The following is a 23474-nucleotide window of genomic DNA, read 5'->3' on the forward strand; positions in this document are numbered from 1 at the left end:
CTGGTACAGTAGTATTCTGCATCATCAGTCTGGTACGGTAGTATTCTTTATCATCAGTCTGGTACAGTAGTATTCTGCATCATCAGTCTGGTACGGTAGTATTCTTTATCATCAGTCTGGTACAGTAGTATTCTGTCATCAGTCTGGTACAGTAGTATTCTACATCAGTTTAATACAGTAGTAATCTGCATCAGTTTTATACAGTAGTATTCTGCACAGTTTAGTTTGACGTGTAGGGTACGTAGAGGGGCAGTGGGTTGTTAGACATGTGTGAGGTAGGATGTGTGGGGTAGGCTGGGGAGCTGTGGGTTTTGGGGAGTTGGGCATGCGTGGGGCAGGTTGTGGGCTGTGGGGAGTTGGACATTAGGGGGCAGGGTATGGGGCTGTGGGTGGTTAGACATGCGTGGGGCAGGTTGTGGGCTGTGGGGAGTTGGACATGAGGGGGCAGGGTGTGGGCTGTGGGGAGTTGGACATGAGGGGGCAGGGTGTGGGGCTGTGGGTGGTTAGACATGCGTGGGGCAGGGTGTGGGCTGTGGGGAGTTGGACATGAGTGGGCAGGGTGTGGGGCTGTGTGGAGTTGGACATGCGTGGGGCAGGGTGTGGGCTGTGGGGAGTTGGACATTAGGGGGCAGGGTATGGGGCTGTGGGTGGTTAGACATGCGTGGGGCAGGTTGGGGCTGTGGGGAGTTGGACATGAGGGGGCAGGGGTGGGCTGTGTGGGGAGTTGGACATGAGGGGGCAGGGTGTGGGGCTGTGGGTGGTTAGACATGCGTGGGGCAGGGTGTGGGCTGTGGGGAGTTGGACATGAGTGGGCAGGGTGTGGGGCTGTGTGGAGTTGGACATGCGTGGGGCAGGGTGTGGGCTGTGGGGAGTTGGACATGCGTGGGGAAGGGTGTGGGGCTGTGGGTGGTTAGACATGCGTGGGGCAGGGTGTGGGGCTGTGGGGGTGTTAGACATGCGTGGGGTATGTAGGGGGCTGTGGGTGGTTAGACATGCGTGGGGCAGGGTGTGGGGCTGTGGGGAGATAGACATGCGTGGGGTATGTAGGGGGCTGTGGGGGATAGAAATATGCATGGGGTAGGGGTTTAGGAGATGTGGGGGTTAGACATGCGTGGGATAGGGGGGTGGGAAGATGTGCTGTGGGGTATGTAGGGGGCATGGGTGGTTAGACATGCTTGGGGCAGGGTGTGGGGCTGTGGGGGGTTAGACATGCGTGGGGTAGGGTGTGGGGCTGTGGGGAGTTGGACATGTGTGGGGCAGGGTGTGGGGCTGTGGGGAGTTGGACATGCGTGGGGTAGAGTGATGTGGGGTTTAAATATGCATGGGGTAGTTTAGTGAGATGTGGGTGGTTAGTCATGCGTGGGATAGGGTTCTGGACTGTGGGGGTTAGACTTGCATGGGGTAGGTTTCTGGGGGAATATGTGGGGGTTGAGTAGGGGGCATGGGGGGGTTCTGGACATGTGGGGGTTAGACTATGGGTTGTCAGACAATGGGGTTAGGGTTCTGGAGCTGTGCAGGTTAGACTTGCATGGGGTAGGGTTCTGGACTGTGGGGGGTTAGACTTGCATGGGGTAGGGTTCTGGACTGTGGGGGGTTAGACTTGCATGGGGTAGGGTTCTGGACTGTGGGGGTTAGACTTGCATGGGGTAGGGTTCTGGACTGTGGGGGGTTAGACGTGCATGGGGTAGGGTTCTGGACTGTGGGGGGTTAGACGTGCATGGGGTAGGGTTCTGGACTGTGGGGGTTAGACGTGCATGGGGTAGGGTTCTGGACTGTGGGGGGTTAGACGTGCATGGGGTAGGGTTCTAGACTGTGGGGGGTTAGACGTGCATGGGGTAGGGTTCTGGACTGTGGGGGGTTAGACGTGTGAGGGGTAGGGTTCTGGACTGTGGGTGATTAGACTTGCATGGGGTAGGGTTCTGGACTGTGGGGGGTTAGACGTGCATGGGGTAGGGTTCTGGACTGTGGGGGGTTAGACGTGTGAGGGGTAGGGTTCTGGACTGTGGGGGGTTAGACGTGAGAGGGGTAGGGTTCTGGACTGTGGGGGGTTAGACGTGCATGGGGTAGGGTTCTGGACTGTGGGGGTTAGACGTGCATGGGGTAGGGTTCTGGACTGTGGGGGGTTAGACGTGCATGGGGTAGGGTTCTGGACTGTGGGGGTTAGACGTGTGAGGGGTAGGGTTCTGGACTGTGGGGGTTAGACGTGCATGGGGTAGGGTTCTAGACTGTGGGGGTTAGACGTGCATGGGGTAGGGTTCTGGACTGTGGGGGTTAGACGTGTGAGGGGTAGGGTTCTGGACTGTGGGGGGTTAGACGTGCCTGGGGTAGGGTTCTGGACTGTGGGTGGTTAGACATGCGTGGGGCAGGGTGTGGGGCTGTGAGTGGTTAGACATGTGTGGGGCAGGGTGTGGGGCTGTGGGGGGTTAGACGTGCATTGGGTAGGGTTCCGGACTGTGGTGGGTTTGCCAAGGCAGAAGCTAGTCTTCCTGGGGTTTATTATGTTCTGAAAGAGCTGAAAAATCTGGACCCCTACAAATCAGCTGGGCTAGACAATCTGGACCCCTACAAATCAGCTGGGCTAGACAATCTGGACCCTGTCTTTCTAAAAGATCCCCAAATATTGGAAAGCAGCCGCCGTCATCCCTGTCTCAAAGGGGGACCCAAACTGTTACAGACCTATATCTATCCAACCCTGCCTTTCTAAAGTCTTCGAAAGCCAAGTTAACAAACAGATCATCGACCATTTCTAAACACACTGTACCTTCTCCACTATGCAATCAGGTTTCCAAGCTGTTCATGGGTGCACCTCAGCTACACTCAATGTCCTAAACGATATCATAACTCCATCGATAAGAGACTTTACTGTGCAGCTGTATTCATCGACCTGGCCAAGGCTTTCAACTCTGTCAACCACCACATTCTTATCGGCAGACTCAACAGCCTTGGTTTCTCAATTGACTGCCTCGCCTGGTTCACCAACTACTTCTCAGATAGAGTTCAGTGTGTCAAATCGGAGGGCCTGTTGTCCAGGCCTCTGGCAGTCTCTATGGGGGTGCCAAAGGGTTCAATTCTTGGGCCAAATCTTTTCTCTGTATACATCAATGATGTCGCTCATGCTGCTGGTGATTCTTTGATCCACCTCTATGCAGACGACACCATTCTGTGTACTTCTGGCCCTTCTTTGGACACTATGTTAACAAACCTCCAGACGAGCTTCAATGCCATATAACTCTCCTTCCATGGCCTCTAATTGCAAGTAAAACAAAATGCATGCTCTTCAACCAATTGCTGCCTGCACCCGCCCGCCTGCCTACCATCACTGCGCTGGACGGTTCTGACATAGAATATTTGGACAACTATAAATACCTAGGTGTCTGGTTAGACTGTAAACTCTCCTTCCAGACTCAAATAAAACATCTGAAATCCAATATTAAATCTAGAATCGGCTTCCTATTTCGCAAACAAAGCATCCTTCACTCATGCTGCCAAACATACCCTTGTACAACTGACTATCCTACAAATCCTCGACTTCGACGATGTCATTTACAAAATAACCTCCAACACTCTACTCAGCAAATTGGATGTAGTCTATCACAGTGCCATCCCTTTTTTTACCAACGCCCCATATACTACCCACAACTGCAACCTACATGCTCTCTCTGGCTGGCTTCATATTCATCACCAAACCCACTGGCTCCAGGTCATCTATAAGTCTTTGCTAGGTAAAGCCCCGCCTTATCTCAGCTCACTGGTCACCATAGCAGCACCCACCCATAGCACGCACTCCAGCAGGTATGTTCCACTGGTCATCCCCAAAGCCATCTCCTGCATTTGGCTGCCTTTCCTTCCAGTTCTCTGCTGCCAATGACTGGAACAAATTGCAAAAATCACTGAAGCTGGAGTCTTATATCTCCCTCACTAACTTTAAGCATCAGCTGTCAGAGCAGCTCACCGATCGCTGCAGCTGTACAGCCCATCTATAAATAGCCCACCCAACTACCTCATCCCCATATTGTTATTTATTTTTGCTCCTTTGCACCCCAGTATCTCTACTTGCACAGTCATCTTCTGCACAATTGCTAAATTTTAATTATTTTGCCACAATGAGCTATTTATTGCCTTACCTCCCTTATCTTACTACATTTGCACACACTGTATATAGACTTTTCTATTGTGTTATTGACTGTACATTTGTTTATCTCATGTGTAACTCTGTTGTTTGTGTTGTACTGCTTTTCTTTATCTTGGCCAGGTCACAGTTGTAAATGAGAACTTGTTCTCAACTGGACTACCTGGTTAAATAAAGGTGAAATAAAAATAAAAATAGTTTGGATCCCCATTGGTTCCTGCCAAGGCAGCAGCTACTCTTCCTGGGGTCTGGCTAAATCAATACCATTTAAAACACATTACAATACATTCTTTACAGAATTCACAACACACTAAGTGTGTGCCCTCAGGCCCCTACTCCACTACCACATATTGTATCTACAACACAAAATCCATGTGTACATGTGTGTATAGTGCGCATGTTATCGTGTGTGTGTCTGTGCCTATGTTTGTGTTGTTTCACAGTCCCCACTTTTCCATAAGGTGTATTTTTACCTGCTTTTTAAATCTGATTCTACTGCTTGCATCAGTTACCTGATGTGGAATAGAGTTCCATGTAGTCATGGCTCTATGTAGTACTGTGCACCTCCCATAGTCTGTTCTGGACTTGGGGACTGTGAAGAGACCTCTGGTGCCATGTCTTGTGGGGTATGCATGGGTGTCTGAGCTGTGTGCTAGTATTTTAAATAGACAGCTCGGTACATTCAGCTTGTCAACACCTCTTACAAAAACAAGTAATGATGAAGTGAATCTCTCTTCCAATTTGAGGCAAGAGAGATTGACATGCATGTCATTAATGTTAGCTGTGGAGCCAGGCTAGTAACCATCACCATCTACCCCCTTCCTGTGTGTGTCTCTGTGTCATTTTAAGGGCCAGCCTGTGACGGCCGTCGTCTTCTTCTGAGGAGGAGTAGGAAATATCGGACCCGTGTGGTAAGTGTTTGTAATATTTATTACACTGACAAACAAGCGAATAAAGAAAAAACAAAACAGTCCCGAATGGTGAAAAACACTGAAACGGAAAATAACCACCCACAACCTATACTGGGAAAACAGGCTGCCTAAGTATGGTTCTCAATCAGAGACAACGATGAACAGCTACCTCTGATTGGCAACCATACCAGGCCAAACACATAGAAAATCTTAACACATGAAAAAAACATAGAATGCCCACCCCAACTCACGCCTTGACCAACCTAAAATAGAAAAGGAACTAAGGTCAGGACGTGACACAGCCGTGCTGCCCTGTTCTGAGCCAACTGCAATTTTCCCAAGTCCCTCTTTGTGGCACCTGACCACACAACTGAACAGTAGTCGAGGTGCGACAAAACCAGGGCCTGTAGGACCTGCCTTGTTGATAGTGTTGTTAAGAAGGTAGAAACCAGGGCCTGTAGGACCTGCCTTGTTGATAGTGTTGTTAAGAAGGTAGAAACTTGGGCCTGTAGGACCTGCCTTGTTGATAGTGTTGTTAAGAAGGTAGAAACTAGGGTCTGTAGGACCTGCCTTGTTGATAGTGTTGTTAAGAAGGTAGAAACTAGGGCCTGTAGGACCTGCCTTGTTGATAGTGTTGTTAAGGTAGAAACTAGGGCCTGTAGGACCTGCCTTGTTGATAGTGTAGTTAAGAAGGTAGAAACTTGGGCCTGTAGGACCTGCCTTGTTGATAGTGTTGTTAAGAAGGTAGAAACTAGGGCCTGTAGGACCTGCCTTGTTGACAGTGTTGTTAAGAAGGTAGAAACTAGGGCCTGTAGGACCTGCCTTGTTGATAGTGTTGTTAAGAAGGTTGAAACTAGGGCCTGTAGGACCTGCCTTGTTGATAGTGTTGTTAAGAAGGTAGAAACTAGGGCCTGTAGGACCTGCCTTGTTGACAGTGTTGTTAAGAAGGTAGAAACTAGGGCCTGTAGGACCTGCCTTGTTGATAGTGTTGTTAAGAAGGTAGAGCAGCACTTTATTATGGTCACCTCAACTTGCTCAATTTCCACATTATTGATGACGAGATGTAGTTGAGGTTTAGCGATTAGTGAATGAGTTGTCCCAAATACTATGCTTTAAGTTTCATATTCATAATCTGGTCAGATATACTTGGATGTGCAATGTCATCGTTTGTTGCTGGCATGTCATCCCTACGTTTGCTTATCTTGCCAATGAAAATGTAATTAAAATAGTTGGCAATATCAGTGGGTTATGTGATAATTGGGTGTAGGGCCTGATCAGAGCCTGGAGGTACTGCGGTGCCGTTCCCCTCACAGCTCCGTAGGCAAGCACCATGGTCTTGTAGCGGATGCGAGCTTCAACTGGAAGCCAGTGGAGAGAGCGGAGGAGCGGGGTGACGTGAGAGAACTTGGGAAGGTTGAACACCAGACGGGCTGCGGCGTTCTGGATGAGTTGTAGAGGTTTAATGGCACAGGCAGGGAGCCCAGCCAACAGCGAGTTGCAGTAATCCAGACGGGAGATGACAAGTGCCTGGATTAGGACCTGCGCCGCTTCCTGTGTGAGGCAGGGTCGCCTCTGCGGATGTTGTAGAGCATGAACCTACAGGAACGGGCCACCGCCATGATGTTGGTTGAGAACGACAGGGTGTTGTCCAGGATCACGCCAAGGTTCTTAGCGCTCTGGGAGGAGGACACAATGGAGTTGTCAACCGTGATGGCGAGATCATGGAACGGGCAGTCCTTCCCCGGGAGGAAGAGCAGCTCCGTCTTGCCGAGGTTCAGCTTGAGGTGGTGATCCGTCATCCACACTGATATGTCTGCCAGACATGCAGAGATGCGTTCGCCACCTGGTCATCAGAAGGGGGAAAGGAGAAGATTAATTGTGTGTCGTCTGCATAGCAATGATAGGAGAGACCATGTGAGGTTATGACAGAGCCAAGTGACTTGGTGTATAGCGAGAATAGGAGAGGGCCTAGAACAGAGCCCTGGGGGACACCAGTGGTGAGAGCGCGTGGCGAGGAGACAGATTCTCGCCACGCCACCTGGTAGGAGCGACCTGTCATGTAGGACGCAATCCAAGCGTGGCCCGCGCCGGAGATGCCCAACTCGGAGAGGGTGGAGAGGAGGATCTGATGGTTCACAGTATCGAAGGCAGCCGATAGGTCTAGAAGGATGAGGGCAGAGGAGAGAGAGTTAGCTTTAGCAGTGCGGAGCGCCTCCGTGATGCAGAGAAGAGCAGTCTCAGTTGAATGACTAGTCTTGAAACCTGACTGATTTGGATCAAGAAGGTCATTCTGAGAGAGATAAGCGGGAGAGCTGGCCAAGGACGGCACGTTCAAGAGTTTTGGAGAGAAAAGAAAGAAGGGATACTGGTCTGTAGTTGTTGACATCGGAGGGATCGAGTGTAGGTTTTTCAGAAGGGGTGCAACTCTCGCTCTCTTGAAGACGGAAGGGACGTAGCCAGCGGTCAGGGATGAGTTGATGAGCGAGGTGAGGTAAGGAGAAGGTCCCCGGAAATGGTCTGGAGAAGAGAGGAGGGGATAGGGTCGAGCGGGCAGGTTGTTGGGCGGCCGGCCGTCACAAGAAGCGAGATTTCATCTGGAGAGAGAGGGAGAAAGAGGTCAGAGCACAGGGTAGGGCAGTGTGAGCAGAACCAGCGGTGTCGTTTGACTTAGCAAACGAGGATCGGATGTCGTCGACCTTCTTTTCAAAATGGTTGACGAAGTCATCTGCAGAGAGGGAGGAGGGGGGGAGGGGGAGGAGGATTCAGGAGGGAGGAGAAGGTGGCAAAGAGCTTCCTAGGGTTAGAGGCAGATGCTTGGAATTTAGAGTGGTAGAAAGTGGCTTTAGCAGCAGAGACAGAGGAGGAAAATGTAGAGAGGAGGGAGTGAAAGGATGCCAGGTCCGCAGGGAGGCGAGTTTTCCTCCATTTCCGCTCGGCTGCCCGGAGCTCTGTTCTGTGAGCTCGCAATGAGTCATCGAGCCACGGAGCGGGAGGGGAGGACCGAGCCGGCCTGGAGGATAGGGGACATAGAGAGTCAAAGGATGCAGAAAGGGAAGAGGAGGGTTGAGGAGGCAGAATCAGGAGAAAGGTTGGAGAAGGTATGAGCAGAGGGAAGAGATGATAGGATGGAAGAGGAAAGAGTAGCGGGGAGAGAGAGCGAAGGTTGGGACGGCGCGATACCATCCGAGTAGGGGCAGTGTGGGAAGTGTTGGATGAGAGCGAGGGAAAAGGATACAAGGTAGTGGTCGGAGACTTGGAGGGGAGTTGCAGTGAGGTTAGTGGAAGAACAGCATCTAGTAAAGATGAGGTCGAGCGTATTGCCTGCCTTGTGAGTAGGGGGAAGGTGAGAGGGTGAGGTCAAAGAGGAGAGGAGTGGAAAGAAGGAGGCAGAGAGGAATGAGTCAAAGGTAGACGTGGGGAGGTTAAAGTCGCCCAGGACTGTGAGAGGTGAGCCGTCCTCAGGAAAGGAGCTTATCAAGGCATCAAGCTCATTGATGAACTCTCCGAGGGGAACCTGGAGGGCGATAAATGATAAGGATGTTAAGCTTGAAAGGGCTGGTAACTGTGACAGCATGGAATTCAAAGGAGGCGATAGATAGATGGGTAAGGAGAGAGAGAGAATGACCACTTGGGAGAGATGAGGATCCCGGTGCCACCACCCGCTGACCAGAAGCTCTCGGGGTGTGCGAGAACACGTGGGCGGACGAAGAGAGAGCAGTAGGAGTAGCAGTGTTATCTGTGGTGATCCATGTTTCCGTCAGTGCCAGGAAGTCGAGGGACTGGAGGAGGCATAGGCTGAGATGAACTCTGCCTTGTTGGCCGCAGATCGGCAGTTCCAGAGGCTACCGGAGACCAGGAACTCCACGTGGGTCGTGCGCGCTGGGACCACCAGATTAGGGTGGCCGCGGCCACGCGGTGTGGAGCGTTGTATGGTCTGTGCAGAGAGGAGAGAACAGGGATAGATAGACACATAGTTAACAGGGTACAGAAGAGGCTACGCTAATGCAAAGGAGATTGGAATGACAAGTGGACCACACGTCTCGAATGTTCAGAAAGTTAAGCTTACGTAGCAAGAATCTTATTGACTAAAATGATTGAATGATACAGTACTGCTGGAGTAGGCTAGCTGGTAGTGGCTGCGATGTTGACACTACACTAATCAAGTCGTTCCGTCGAGTGTAATAGTTACTACAGTGCTGCTATTCGGGGGCTAGCTGGCTAGCTAGCAGGTTAATTGCGTTACGTTACTTTAAAAGAACGACAATAGCTGGCTAGCTAACCTAGAAAATCGCTCTAGGCTACACAATTGTCTTAGATACAAAGACGGCTATGTAGCTAGCTAGCTACGATCAAACAAAACAAACCGTTGTACTGTAATAGTTACTACAGTGCTGCTATTCGGGGGCTAGCTGGCTAGCTACGTTAAAAGAAGGACAATAGCTGGCCAGCTAACCTAGAAAATCGCTCTAGGCTACACAATTGTCTTAGATACAAAGACGGCTATGTAGCTAGCTAGCTACGATCAAACAAAACAAACCGTTGTACTGTAATAGTTACTACAGTGCTGCTATTCGGGGGCTAGCTGGCTAGCTACGTTAGAAGAACGACAATAGCTGGCCAGCTAACCTAGAAAATCGCTCTAGACTACACAATTGTCTTAGATACAAAGACGGCTATGTAGCTGGCTAGCTACGATCAAACAAATCAAACCGTTGTACTGTAATGAAGTGAAATGAAAATGTGATACTACCTGTGGAGCGACGCGGAATGTTGACCGGGTAGTTGGAGTTCAATTCGGTAGAGGTTGGCTAGCTGTTGGCTAGCTAGCTAGCAAGCATTTCCTACGTTGGGACGACAAATAGCTGGCTAGCTAACCTCGGTAAATTAAGATAATCACTCTAAGTCTACACACTCTAAACTGCACAATTATCTTGGATACGAAGACAGCGAAGGCAACTATGTAGCTAGCTGACACTACGCTAATCGAGTCGTTCAGTTGAGTGTAATAGTTTCTACAGTGCTAGTGGACAGTGGATGTTAGCTAGCTGCTTAGCTAGCTGCTGGGCAGATACGTTAGGACGACGAAATACGATAATTATGCAATTGTCGTTGATACAAAGACGGCTATGTAGCTGGCTAAGAAGAAATTGCTAAGATTAGACAAATCAAACCGTTGTACTATAACGAAATGTAATGAAAAGTTATACTACCTGCGGACCGAAGTGTAGATGCGACCGCTCGCTCCAACCGGAACACGCCATCTGACTCAATGAATGATGTAGCCGAGTTGGCTTTTTTCACCCAAATTTCATTTAAGGTGCTCCAAAGCGTTACATTTTTATTTAGCTTAGTCACATGACTTCTTAATTTGCAGTACGTTTGCCAATACGTTGGGCTGCCAGACTTATTTGCCATACCTTTTGCCTGATCCTTTTCAATCATATCATTTTTAAATTCCTCATCAATCCAAGGGGATTTAGCAGTTTTTACAGTCATTTTCTTAATGGGTGCATGCTTATTAGTAACTTGGACAAGCAATTTCATAAATGCGTCGAGTTCAGCATCTGGTTGCTCCTCATTACACACCACAGACCAGCAAATATTATTTGCATCATCAACATATGAACCACTACTACATGGTAGTAGTAGTAATGATGATGGTAGTTATAGTAGTAATGATGATGGTAGTTGTAGTACTAATGATGATGGTAGTAGGAATGATGGTGGTAGTTGTAGTAGTAATGATGATGGCGGTAGTAGTAATGATGGTGGTGGTGGTAGTAATGATGATGGTAGTAGTAATGATGGTAGTAGTTGTAGTAATGATGGTAGTAGCAGTAGTAGTAATGATGGTAGTAGTAGTAGTAATGATGATGGTAGTAGTAATAATGGTGGTAGTTGTAGTAGTAATGATGATGGTAGTAGTAATGATGGTGGTAGTTGTAGTAGTAATGATGATGGCGGTAGTAGTAATGATGGTGGTGGTGGTAGTAATGATGATGGTAGTAGTAATGATGGTAGAAGTTGTAGTAATGATGGTAGTAGCAGTAGTAGTAATGATGGTAGTAGTAGTAGTAATGATGATGGTAGTAGTAATGATGGTGGTAGTTGTAGTAATAATGATGATGGTAGTAGTAATGATGGTGGTAGTTGTAGTAGTAATGATCATGGCGGTAGTAGTAATGATGGTGGTGGTGGTAGTAATGATGATGGTAGTAGTAATGATGCTAGTAGTAGTAGTAATGATGGTAGTAGTAGTAGTAATGATGATGGTGGAAGTAGTAATGATGATGATGGTAGTAGTAATGATGGTAGTAACAGTAGTAATGATGATGGTGGTAGGAGTAATGATGATGATGGTAGTAGTAATGATGGGGGTAGTAGTATTAGTAATGATGGTAGTAGTAGTAGTAATGATGATGGTGGTAGTAGTAATGATGGTAGTGGTGGTGGTAGTAGCGATGGTGGTAGTAGTAGTAGTAATGATGGTGGTGGTGGTGGTAGTAGCGATGGTGGTAGTAGTAGTAGTAATGATGGTAGTAGAAGTAGTAATGATGATGGTGGTAGTAGTAATGATGGTGGTGGTGGTGGTAGTAGCGATGGTGGTAGTAGTAGTAGTAATGATGATGGTGGTAGTAGTAATGATGGTGATGGTAGTAGCGATGGTGGTAGTAGCGATGGTGGTAGTAGTAGTAATGATGATGGTGGTAGTAGCGATGGTAGTAGTAGTAGTAATGATGTAGCAGTGGTGTAAAGAGGTGGGAGTGGGGGCAATGCAAGTAGTCTGGGTAGCCATTTGACTAGATGTTCAGGAGTCTTATGGGGGTAGAAGCTGTTTAGAAGCCTCTTGGACCTAGACTTGGCGCTCCGGTACCACTTGCCATGCGGTAGCAGAGTACAGTCTATGACTAGGGTGGCTGGAGTCTTTGACCATTTTTAGGGCATTCGTCTGACACCTCCTGGTATAGAGTTCCTGGATGGCAGGTGATGTATTGGTCCGTTCACACTACCCTCTGTAGTGCCTTGCGGTCGGAGGCCGAGCAGTTGCCATATCAAGCAGTGATGCAACAAGTCAAGATGCTCTCAGTGCTGCAGCTGTAGAACCTTTTGATCTGAGGACCCATGTCAAATCTTTTCAGTCCCCTTGGTAGGAATAGGTTTTTGTTGTGCCATCTTCACGACTGTCTTGGACCATGTTTGTTTGTTGGTGATGTGGACACCAAGGAACTTGAAGCTCTCAACCTGCTCCACCGCAGCCCCGTCGATGAGAATGGGGGCGGCTCTCAACCTGCTCCACCGCAGCCCCGTCGATGAGAATGGGGGCGGCTCTCAACCTGCTCCACCGCAGCCCCGTCGATGAGAATGGGGCGGCTCTCAACTCTGCTCCAGTCAGCTCAGTGACCAGGCCCTTCACCCTGAGTGCTCAGTTGGCTGGTCAGCCAGCTCTGAGAATGGGGCGGTTCTTCTCCTGCTCGTCCACAATCATCTCCAATTTTTTTTGTCAATGCTTTCTTGGTTATGATACTATGAGCATTGCACACCTGTATTTGGGGAGTTTCTCCCATGGTCTGAAACCATTTGGTGCCTTTGGCAAACTCCAAGCGGGCTGTCATTTGCCTTTTACTGAGGAGTCAGGCTTCCTTCTGGTAACTCTGATGGATTGCTGCAGAGATGGTGTTCCTTCTGGAAGGTTCTCCCATCTCTACAGACAAACTCTGGATCTTTTTTCTTGGTCAGCTCAGTGACCAAGGCCCTTCACCCCTGAGTGCTCAGTTTGGCTGGTCAGCCAGCTCTAGGAAGAATGAAGCATTTAAGAATGATGGAGTTAACTGTGTTCTTGGGAACCGTCAATGCTAAAGACATTTTGTGGTACAATTCCCCAGATCTGTGTCTCGGCCCAATCCTGTCTCAGAGCTTTGCGGACAATTCCTTTGACCTCAAGGCCTTGTTTTTAGATCTGAGCCCTGTTTTCCCTTGATGCACTGTCAACTGTGAGACCTTATATAGACAGGTGTGTGTGCTTCCAAATCATGTTGAATCAATTTAATTTACCAAAGGTGGACTCCAATCAAGATGTAGAAACATCTCATGGATGATCAGTGACAACAGGATGCACCTGAGCAAAATGTCAAGTCTCATAGCAAAGGGTTTGAAAACTTATGTAAATAAGGTATTTCTGTTGTTTGTTTATTTCTAAAAACCTGTTTCTCTTTGTCATTATGTTTTTTTGTGCAAATATATGTTTTCTTTATTATATCAATTGTAGAATAAGGCTGTAACCTAACAAAATGTGTAAAAAAGGGTTTGAATACTTTTTCAGATGCACTTTATATTGTCATCATGTCATCATATTCTAATAAAGATACAGAAGATCAGAAATAAATACTTAGGTTAAAAATACTTTAAAACCCCCAGGAATTAGAGATACAAATTAGAATGTAATGTCTGTTCCCAAATATTCCACCCCCAAAAAAAATAGATAATAGATATGTGATCGTGTCTCAATGTAATCAAGGTATGAAATTGTTATTTTCAAGTCAAATACAATAACTTATTGGTGTCACGTTCTGACCTTTATTTCCTTTGTTTTGTCTTTATTTAGTATGGTCAGGGCGTGAGTTGAGGTGGGCAGTCTATGTTTGTGTTTCTAGGTTTTTTTCTATTTCTGTGTTTGGCCTGATATGGTTCTCAATCAGAGGCAGCTGTTTATCATTGTCCCTGATTGAGAACCATATTTAGTAACCTGGATTTCACTGTTGGTTTGTGAGTGTTTGTCGCCACTCGGGACTGTTTCGGTTTGGTTATTTCACATATCGTTTATTGTTTTGTACTTGATAGTGTTCAGTTTCTTAATAAAAATCGTCATGAACACTTACCACGCCGCATCTTGGTTCGATTCTTACTCCTCTTCAGACGAAGAGGAGGAAATCCTGCCGTTACAATTGGGCTTATTTGTTGTCACGTTATGACCTTAGTTCCTTTGTTTTGTCTTTTGTTTTAGCATGGTCAGGGCGTGAGTTGGGTGGGTTGTCTATGTTAGTTTTTCTATGATTTTCTATTTCTGTGTTTGGCCTGGTATGGTTCTCAATCAGAGGCAGCTGTCAATCGTTGTCCCTGATTGAGAACCATATTTATGTAGCCTGTTTTTCCCACTTGATTTGTGGGAAGCTGTTTTCTGTTTTGTGTGTTTTGCACCTTACAGGACTGTTATGGTCACTCTCTTTGTTGTTTTGTTGTTCAGTTGATTTATTAAATATTAACATGGACACATACCACACTGCGCATTGGTCCGATCTTGACTACTCTTCCTCAGATGACGAGAAGAACATTTGCAGTGTACAATTTATTGTAATTATGTTCCGGCCCCGCGACCAGCCGCTCCTCGGCTCTAGTTGACCTTTCTAACTTCTATATCTTCTCAGCAGAGTTGAGGTAGCTGTCTACAGAAAGACCACAGAAACAAAGTGGTCTGGGTTTCTTTAACATTGTTGACCTTCACAGAGAAGTCCTTGTCTTGTCAGGGCCCAGTAAGCAGAGGTAGCTCTGGGTGACAAATTACAAGCCGTGTGTGTGTGTGTGTGTGTTTTTGTTGATGAATTTTTAGAGGGTAGATCAGCTTTAATATTGCAGATTGTGGCTTCCATTAAAGTAATTGTCTTCTTCATTTTTGCTGTCCGTTAGTTTACTCCATTTAGGGTAGGGGTGGTAGCGTTAGGGGAAACTTTATATATGGGAGATTGGAAATGAAGAAGACAATTACATCTCCCATCTCCCATATATAAAGTTTTGTAAATATATATACTGTATATATAAAATATACATTTTGTAAATCAAATAAACGTTATTATTGTCCCCTAACGCTACCACCCCTACCCTAAATGGAGTAAACTAATGGACAGCAATACAGGCTTCAACTTCCAGCTTATAAACTCTGCAAAAAAAGTACCGTTCCTTTATCAGAACCCTGTCTTTCAAAGATAATTCATAAAAATCCAAAAAACTTCACAGATCTTCATTGTAAAGGGTTTCAACACTGTTTCCCATGCTTGTTCAATGAACTATAAACAATTAATGAACATTCACCTGTGGAACGGTCGTTAAGATACTAACAGCTTACAGACGGTAGGCAATTAAGGTCACAGTTATGAAATCTTAGGACACTAAAGAGGCTTTTCTACTGACTCTGAAAAACACAGAAGAGAGATGCCCAGGGCCCCTTCCCCTTCTCTGCGTGAACGTGCCTTAGGCGTGCTGCTAGGAGGCATGAGGACTGCAGATGTGACCAACGCAATAAATTACAATGTCCATACAGTGAGATGCCTAAGACAGCGCTACAGCGAGACAGTACAGACGGCTGATGGTCCTTGCAGTGGCAGACCACGTCTAACAAAACCTACACAGGATTGGTACATCCGAACAACACACCTGCGGGACAGGTACAGGATAGCAACAACAACTGCCCGAGTTACACCAGGAATGCACAATCCCTCTATTAGTGCTAAGACTGTCCGCAATAGGCTGAGAGAGGATGGACTGAGGGCATGTTAGCCTGTTGTAAGGCAGGTCCTCACCAGACATCACTGGCAACAACGTAGCTGCATTGTTCTTGGTGCATGTCTATTGGTCTACTGGTTTATAATGCACAGTCTCAGCATGCTGCTCTGTCTTTTTATTGCACAGTCTCAACATTGCTCTGTCTATTGGTTTATAATGCACAGTCTCAACATGCTGCTCTGTCTATTGGTTTATAATGCACAGTCTCAACATGCTCTCTCTGTCTATTGGTTTATAATGCACAGTCATGCTCTCTCTGTCTATTGGTTTATGCACAGTCTCAACTGCTTCTCTGTCTATTGGTTTATAATGCACAGTCTCAACATGCTCTGTCTGTTTATAAGTCTTTCTATGTCTATTGGTTTATAATGCACAGTCTCAACATGTCTATTGGTTTATAATGCACAGTCTTAACATGTCTATTGGTTTATAATGCACAGTCTCAACATGCTTCTCTGTCTATTGGTTTATAATGCACAGTCTCAACATGCTTCTCTGTCTATTGGTTTATAATGCACAGTGTCAGCATGCTGCTCTCTGACTATTGGTTTATAATGCACAGTCTCAACATGCTGCTCTGTCTTTCTATTGGTTTATAATGCACAGTCTCATGCTGCTCTCTGTCTATTGGTTTATAATGCACAGTCTCAACTGCTCTGTCTATTGTTTATAATGCTCTGTCTATTGGTTTATAATGCACAGTCTCACATGCTGCTCTGTCATGCTCTCTATTGGTTTATAATGCCAGTCTGTCTGTCTATTGGTTTATAATGCACAGTCTCAGCATGCTCTGTCTGTCTATTGGTTTATAATGCACAGTCTCAACATGCTCTGTCTTTCTATTGGTTTATAATGCACAGTCTCAACATGCTCTGTCTGTCTATTGGTTTATAATGCACAGTCTCAACATGCTCTGTCTTTCTATTGGTTTATAATGCACAGTCTCAATGTCTCAACATGCTTCTCTGTCTATTGGTTTATAATGCACAGTCTCAACATGCTGCTCTGTCTATTGGTTTATAATGCACAGTCTCAACATGCTGCTCTGTCTATTGGTTTATAATGCACAGTCTCAACATGCTGCTCTGTTTATTGGTTTATAATGCACAGTCTCAACATGCTGCTCTCTGTCTATTGGTTTTATAATCACAGTCTATTGGTTTATAATGCACAGTCTTAACATGCTCTGTCTATTGGTTTATAATGCACAGTCTTTCTATTGGTTTATAATGCACAGTCTCAACATGCTGTCTCTGTCTATTGGTTTATAATGCACAGTCTCAACATGCTGCTCTGTCTATTGGTTTTAATAACAGTCTCAACATGCTGCTCTGTCTATTGGTTTATAATGCACAGTCTCAACATGTTGCTCTGTCTATTGGTTTATAATGCACCGTCTTAACATGCTGCTCTGTCTATTGGTTTATAATACACAGTCTCAACATGCTCTGTCTGTCTATTGGTTTATAATGCACAGTCTCAACATGCTGTCTCTATTGGTTTATAATCAGTCTCATCATGCTTCTCTGTCTATTGGTTAATAATGCACAGTCTGCTCTGTCTATTGGTTTATAATGCACAGTCTCAACATGCTTCTCTGTCTATTGGTTTATAATGCACAGTCTCAACATGCTGCTCTCTGTCTATTGGTTTATAATGCACAGTCTTAACATGCTGCTCTGTCTATTGGTTTATAATGCACAGTCTCAACATGCTGCTCTGTCTGTCTATTGGTTTATAATGCACAGTCTCAACATGCTGCTCTGTCTATTGGTTTATAATGCACAGTCTCAACATGCATGCTCTGCTTTCTATTGGTTTATAATCTGTCTATTGGTTTATAATGCACAGTCTCAACATGCTCTGTCTTTCTATTGGTTTATAATGCACCGTCTCAACATGCTCTGTCTGTCTATTGGTTTATAATGCACAGTCTCAACATGCTGTCTGTCTATTGGTTTATAATGCACAGTCTCAACATGCTCTGTCTGTCTATTGGTTTATAATGCAACATTCTCTATTGGTTTATAATGCACATGCATGCTCTCTGTCTATTGGTTTATAATGCAATGCACTATTGGTTTATAATGCACAGTCTTAACATGTTGCTCTGTCTTTCTATTGGTTTTTAATTCACAGTCTCAACATGCTGATCTGTCTATTGGTTTATAATGCACAGTCTCAACATGCTGCTCTGTCTATTGGTTTATAATGCACAGTCTCAACATGCTAATCTCTGTCTATTGGTTTATAATGCACAGTCTCAACATGCTAATCTCTGTCTATTGGTTTATAATGCACAGTCTCAACATGCTGCTCTGTCTATTGGTTTATAATGCACAGTGTCAACATGCTGCTCTCTGACTATTGGTTTATAATGCACAGTCTCAACATGCTGCTCTGTCTTTCTATTGGTTTATAATGCACAGTCTCAACATGCTGCTCTGTCTATTGGTTTATAATTCAGTCTATCTGTCTTTCTATTGGTTTATAATTGTCTCAACATGCTTTTATAATGCACAGTCTCAACATGCTGCTCTGTCTATTGGTTTATAATGCACAGTCTCTATTGGTTTTAACATGCTGCTCTGTCTATTGGTTTATAATGCAACAGTCTCTATTGGTTTATAATGCACATCTCAACATCTGCTCTGTCTATTGGTTTATAATGCACAGTCTCAACATGCTCTGTCTGTCTATTGGTTTATAATGCACAGTCTCAACATGCTCTCTGTCTATTGGTTTATAATGCACAGTCTCAACATGCTCTGTCTGTCTATTGGTTTATAATGCACAGTCTCAACATGCTCTGTCTTTCTATTGGTTTATAATGCACAGTCTCAACATGCTCTGTCTGTCTATTGGTTTATAATGCACAGTCTCAACATGCTCTGTCTGTCTATTGGTTTATAATGCACAGTCTCAACATGCTGCTCTGTCTATTGGTTTATAATGCACAGTCTCAACATGCTCTGTCTCTATTGGTTTATAATGCAGTCTCAACATGTTGCTCTGTCTGTCTATTGGTTTATAATGCACAGTCTCAACATGCTCTGTCTGTCTATTGGTTTATAATGCACAGTCTCAACATGCTGCTCTGTCTGTCTATTGGTTTATAATGCACAGTCTCAACATGCTGCTCTCTGTCTATTGGTTTATAATGCACAGTCTCAACATGCTGCTCTGTCTGTCTATTGGTTTATAATGCACAGTCTCACATGCTGCTCTCTGTCATGTCTCAACATGCTCTCTGTCTATTGGTTTATAATGCACCGTCTTAACATGCTGCTCTGTCTATTGGTTTATAATGCACAGTCTCAACATGCTGCTCTGTCTGTCTATTGGTTTATAATGCACAGTCTCAACATGCTCTGTCTGTCTATTGGTTTATAATGCACCGTCTCTATTGGTTTATAAACAGTCTGCATGCTGTCTGTCTATTGGTTTATAATGCACAGTCTCAACATGCTCTGTCTTTCTATTGGTTTATAATGCAGTCTCAACATGTCTGTCATGCACATGCTCTGTCTCTGTGTCTATTGGTTTATAATGCACAGTATCAACATGCTCTGTCTTTCTATTGGTGTATAATGCACAGTCTCAGCATGCTCTGTCTTTCTATTGGTTTATAATGCACATTCTCAGCATGCTGCTCTCTGTCTATTGGTTTATAATGCACAGTCTTAACATGTTGCTCTGTCTTGCTATTGGTTTATAATGCACAGTCTCAGCATGCTTCTCTGTCTATTGGTTTATAATGCACAGTCTCAACATGCTGCTCTGTCTATTGGTTTATTGGTTTATAATGCACAGTCTCAACATGCTGCTGCTCTGTCTATTGGTTTATAATGCACAGTCTCAACATGTCTGTCTGTCTATTGGTTTATAATGCATGCTGCTCTTGTCTATTGGTTTATAATGCACAGTCTCAAATGCTCTGTCTGTCATGCTATCTGTCTGTCTATTGGTTTATAATGCACAGTCTCAACATGCTCTGTCTGTCTATTGGTTTATAATGCACAGTCTCAACATGCTGCTCTCTGTCTATTGGTTTATAATGCACAGTCTCAACATGCTCTGTCTGTCTATTGGTTTATAATGCACAGTCTCAACATGCTCTGTCTGTCTATTGGTTTATAATGCACAGTCTCAACATGCTCTGTCTTTCTATTGGTTTATAATGCACAGTCTCAACATGCTGCTCTCTGTCTATTGGTTTATAATGCACCGTCTTAACATGCTGCTCTGTCTATTGGTTTATAATGCACAGTCTCAACATGCTCTGTCTTTCTATTGGTTTATAATGCACAGTCTCAACATGCTCTGTCTGTCTATTGGTTTATAATGCACAGTCTCAACATGCTCTGTCTGTCTATTGGTTTATAATGCACAGTCTCAACATGCTCTGTCTGTCTATTGGTTTATAATGCACAGTCTCAACATGCTCTGTCTGTCTATTGGTTTATAATGCACAGTCTCAACATGCTGCTCTGTCTATTGGTTTATAATGCACAGTCTCAACATGCTGCTCTGTCTGTCTATTGGTTTATAATGCACAGTCTCAACATGCTGCTCTCTGTCTATTGGTTTATAATGCACAGTCTCAACATGCTGCTCTGTCTATTGGTTTATAATGCACAGTCTCAACATGCTCTGTCTTTCTATTGGTTTATAATGCACAGTCTCAACATGCTGCTCTGTCTATTGGTTTATAATGCACAGTCTCAACATGCTCTGTCTGTCTATTGGTTTATAATGCACAGTCTCAACATGCTCTGTCTGTCTATTGGTTTATAATGCACAGTCTCAACATGCTGCTCTGTCTCTATTGGTTTATAAATGTCTTTCAACAGCTCTGTCTGTCTATTGGTTTATAATGCACAGTCTCAACATGCTCTGTCTGTCTATTGGTTTATAATGCACAGTCTCAACATGCTCTGTCTGTCTATTGGTTTATAATGTCTCAACATGCTCTGTCTCAACATGCTCTGTCTGTCTATTGGTTTATAATGCACAGTCTCAACATGCTCTGTCTGTCTATTGGTTTATAATGCACAGTCTCAACTGCTCTGTCTTTCTATTGGTTTATAATGCAACAGTCTCAATAATGCTCTGTCTGTCTATTGGTTTATAATGCACAGTCTCAACATGCTCTGTCTGTCTATTGGTTTATAATGCACAGTCTCAACATGCTCTGTCTGTCTATTGGTTTATAATGCACAGTCTCAACATGCTCTGTCTGTCTATTGGTTTATAATGCACAGTCTCATGTCTATTGGTTTATAATGCACAGTCTTAACATGTCTCAACATGCTCTCTGTCTATTGGTTTATAATGCACAGTCTCAACATGCTGCTCTCTGTCTATTGGTTTATAATGCACAGTCTCAACATGCTGCTCTGTCTATTGGTTTATAATGCACAGTCTCAACATGCTGCTCTCTGTCTATTGGTTTATAATGCACAGTCTCAACATGCTGCTCTGTCTGTCTATTGGTTTATAATGCACAGTCTCAACATGCTCTGTCTGTCTATTGGTTTATAATGCACCGTCTTAACATGCTGCTCTGTCTATTGGTTTATAATGCACAGTCTCAACATGCTCTGTCTGTCTATTGGTTTATAATGCACAGTCTCAACATGCTCTGTCTGTCTATTGGTTTATAATGCACAGTCTCAACATGCTCTGTCTGTCTATTGGTTTATAATGCACAGTCTCAGCATGCTCTGTCTGTCTATTAGTTTATAATGCACATTCTCAGCATGCTGCTCTCTGTCTATTGGTTTATAATGCACAGTCTTAACATGTTGCTCTGTCTTTCTATTGGTTTATAATGCACAGTCTTAACATGCTCTGTCTTTCTATTGGTTTATAATGCACAGTCTCAACATGCTCTGTCTATTGGTTTATAATGCACAGTCTCAACATGCTGCTCTGTCTATTGGTTTATAATGCACAGTCTCAACATGCTGCTCTGTCTATTGGTTTATAATACACAGTCTCAACATGCTGCTCTGTCTATTGGTTTATAATGCACAGTCTCAACATGCTACTCTCTGTCTATTGGTTTATAATGCACAGTCTCAACATGCTCTGTCTGTCTATTGGTTTAGAATGCATAATGCTCTGTCTGTATATTGGTTTATAATGCACAGTCTCAACATGCTCTGTCTGTCTATTGGTTTATAATGCACAGTCTCAACATGCTCTGTCTTTCTATTGGTTTATAATGCACAGTCTGCATGCTGCTCTGTCTTTCTATTGGTTTATAATGCACAGTCTCAACATGCTCTGTCTTTCTATTGGTTTATAATGCACAGTCTCAACATGCTCTCTCTGTCTATTGGTTTATAATGCACAGTCTCAACATGCTCTGTCTGTCTATTGGTTTATAATGCACAGTCTCAACATGCTCTGTCTTTCTATTGGTTTATAATGCACCGTCTCAACATGCTGTCTGTCTATTGGTTTATAATGCACATTCTCAGCATGCTGCTCTCTGTCTATTGGTTTATAATGCACCGTCTTAACATGCTCTGTCTGTCTATTGGTTTATAATGCACAGTCTCAACATGCTCTGTCTGGTCAACATGCTCTGTCTGTCTATTGGTTTATAATAATCAACATGCTCTGTCTTTGCTATCAACATGCTCTGTCTTTCTATTGGTTTATAATGCACAGTATCAACATGCTCTGTCTTTCTATTGGTTTATAATGCACAGTCTCAGCATGCTCTGTCTGTCTATTGGTTTATAATGCACAGTCTCAACATGCTACTCTCTGTCTATTGGTTTATAATGCACAGTCTTAACATGCTGCTCTGTCTTTCTATTGGTTTATAATGCACAGTCTCAACATGCTGCTCTGTCTATTGGTTTATAATGCACAGTCTCAACATGCTCTGTCTGTCTATTGGTTTATAATGCACAGTCTCAACATGCTGCTCTGCTATTGGTTTATAATGCACAGTCTAACATGCTGCTCTGTCTATTGGTTTATAATGCACAGTCTCAACATGCTGCTATTGGTTTGTCTAGTCTCAACATGCTCTGTCTGTCTTTGGTTTATAATGCACAGTCTCAACATGCTGCTCTGTCTATTGGTTTATAATGCACAGTCTCAACATGCTCTGTCTGTCTATTGGTTTATAATGCACAGTCTCAACATGCTCTGTCTGTCTATTGGTTTATAATGCACAGTCTCAACATGCTCTGTCTTTCTATTGGTTTATAATGCACAGTCTCAACATGCTCTGTCTTTCTATTGGTTTATAATGCACAGTCTCAACATGCTCTGTCTGTCTATTGGTTTATAATGCACAGTCTCAACATGCTCTGTCTTTCTATTGGTTTATAATGCACCGTCTCAACATGCTCTGTCTGTCTATTGGTTTATAATGCACATTCTCAGCATGCTGCTCTGTCTTTCTATTGGTTTATAATGCACATTCTCAGCATGCTGCTCTCTGTCTATTGGTTTATAATGCACAGTCTTAACATGTTGCTCTGTCTTTCTATTGGTTTATAATGCACAACATGCTCTCTGTCATGCACAGTCTCAACATCTCTGTCTATTGGTTTATAATGCACAGTCTCAACATGCTGCTCTCTGTCTATTGGTTTATAATGCACAGTCTCAACATGCTACTCTGTCTTTCTATTGGTTTATAATGCACAGTCTCAACATGCTGCTCTGTCTATTGGTTTATAATGTCTTTCTATTGGTTTATAATGCGCAGTCTCAACATGCTCTGTCTGTCTATTGGTTTAGAATGCACAGTCTCAACATGCTCTGTCTGTCTATTGGTTTATAATGCACAGTCTCAACATGCTCTGTCTTTCTATTGGTTTATAATGCACAGTCTCAACATGCTCTGTCTT

At 44.4% G+C, this 23474-nt stretch overlaps 1 protein-coding gene across 1 annotated transcript; it reads right to left on the minus strand.

Annotated features, from left to right (window-relative positions):
- Positions 1–220: 220 nt before the first annotated feature.
- Positions 221–880, minus strand: LOC135545134 (uncharacterized). Its single transcript, XM_064972766.1, has one exon. The coding sequence runs from the start codon at positions 878–880 to the stop codon at positions 221–223; it is 660 nt and encodes a 219-aa protein (XP_064828838.1).
- Positions 881–23474: the final 22594 nt, after the last annotated feature.

Source organism: Oncorhynchus masou, chromosome 9, assembly GCF_036934945.1.
Source record: "Oncorhynchus masou masou isolate Uvic2021 chromosome 9, UVic_Omas_1.1, whole genome shotgun sequence".
Lineage (NCBI taxonomy): Eukaryota > Metazoa > Chordata > Actinopteri > Salmoniformes > Salmonidae > Oncorhynchus > Oncorhynchus masou.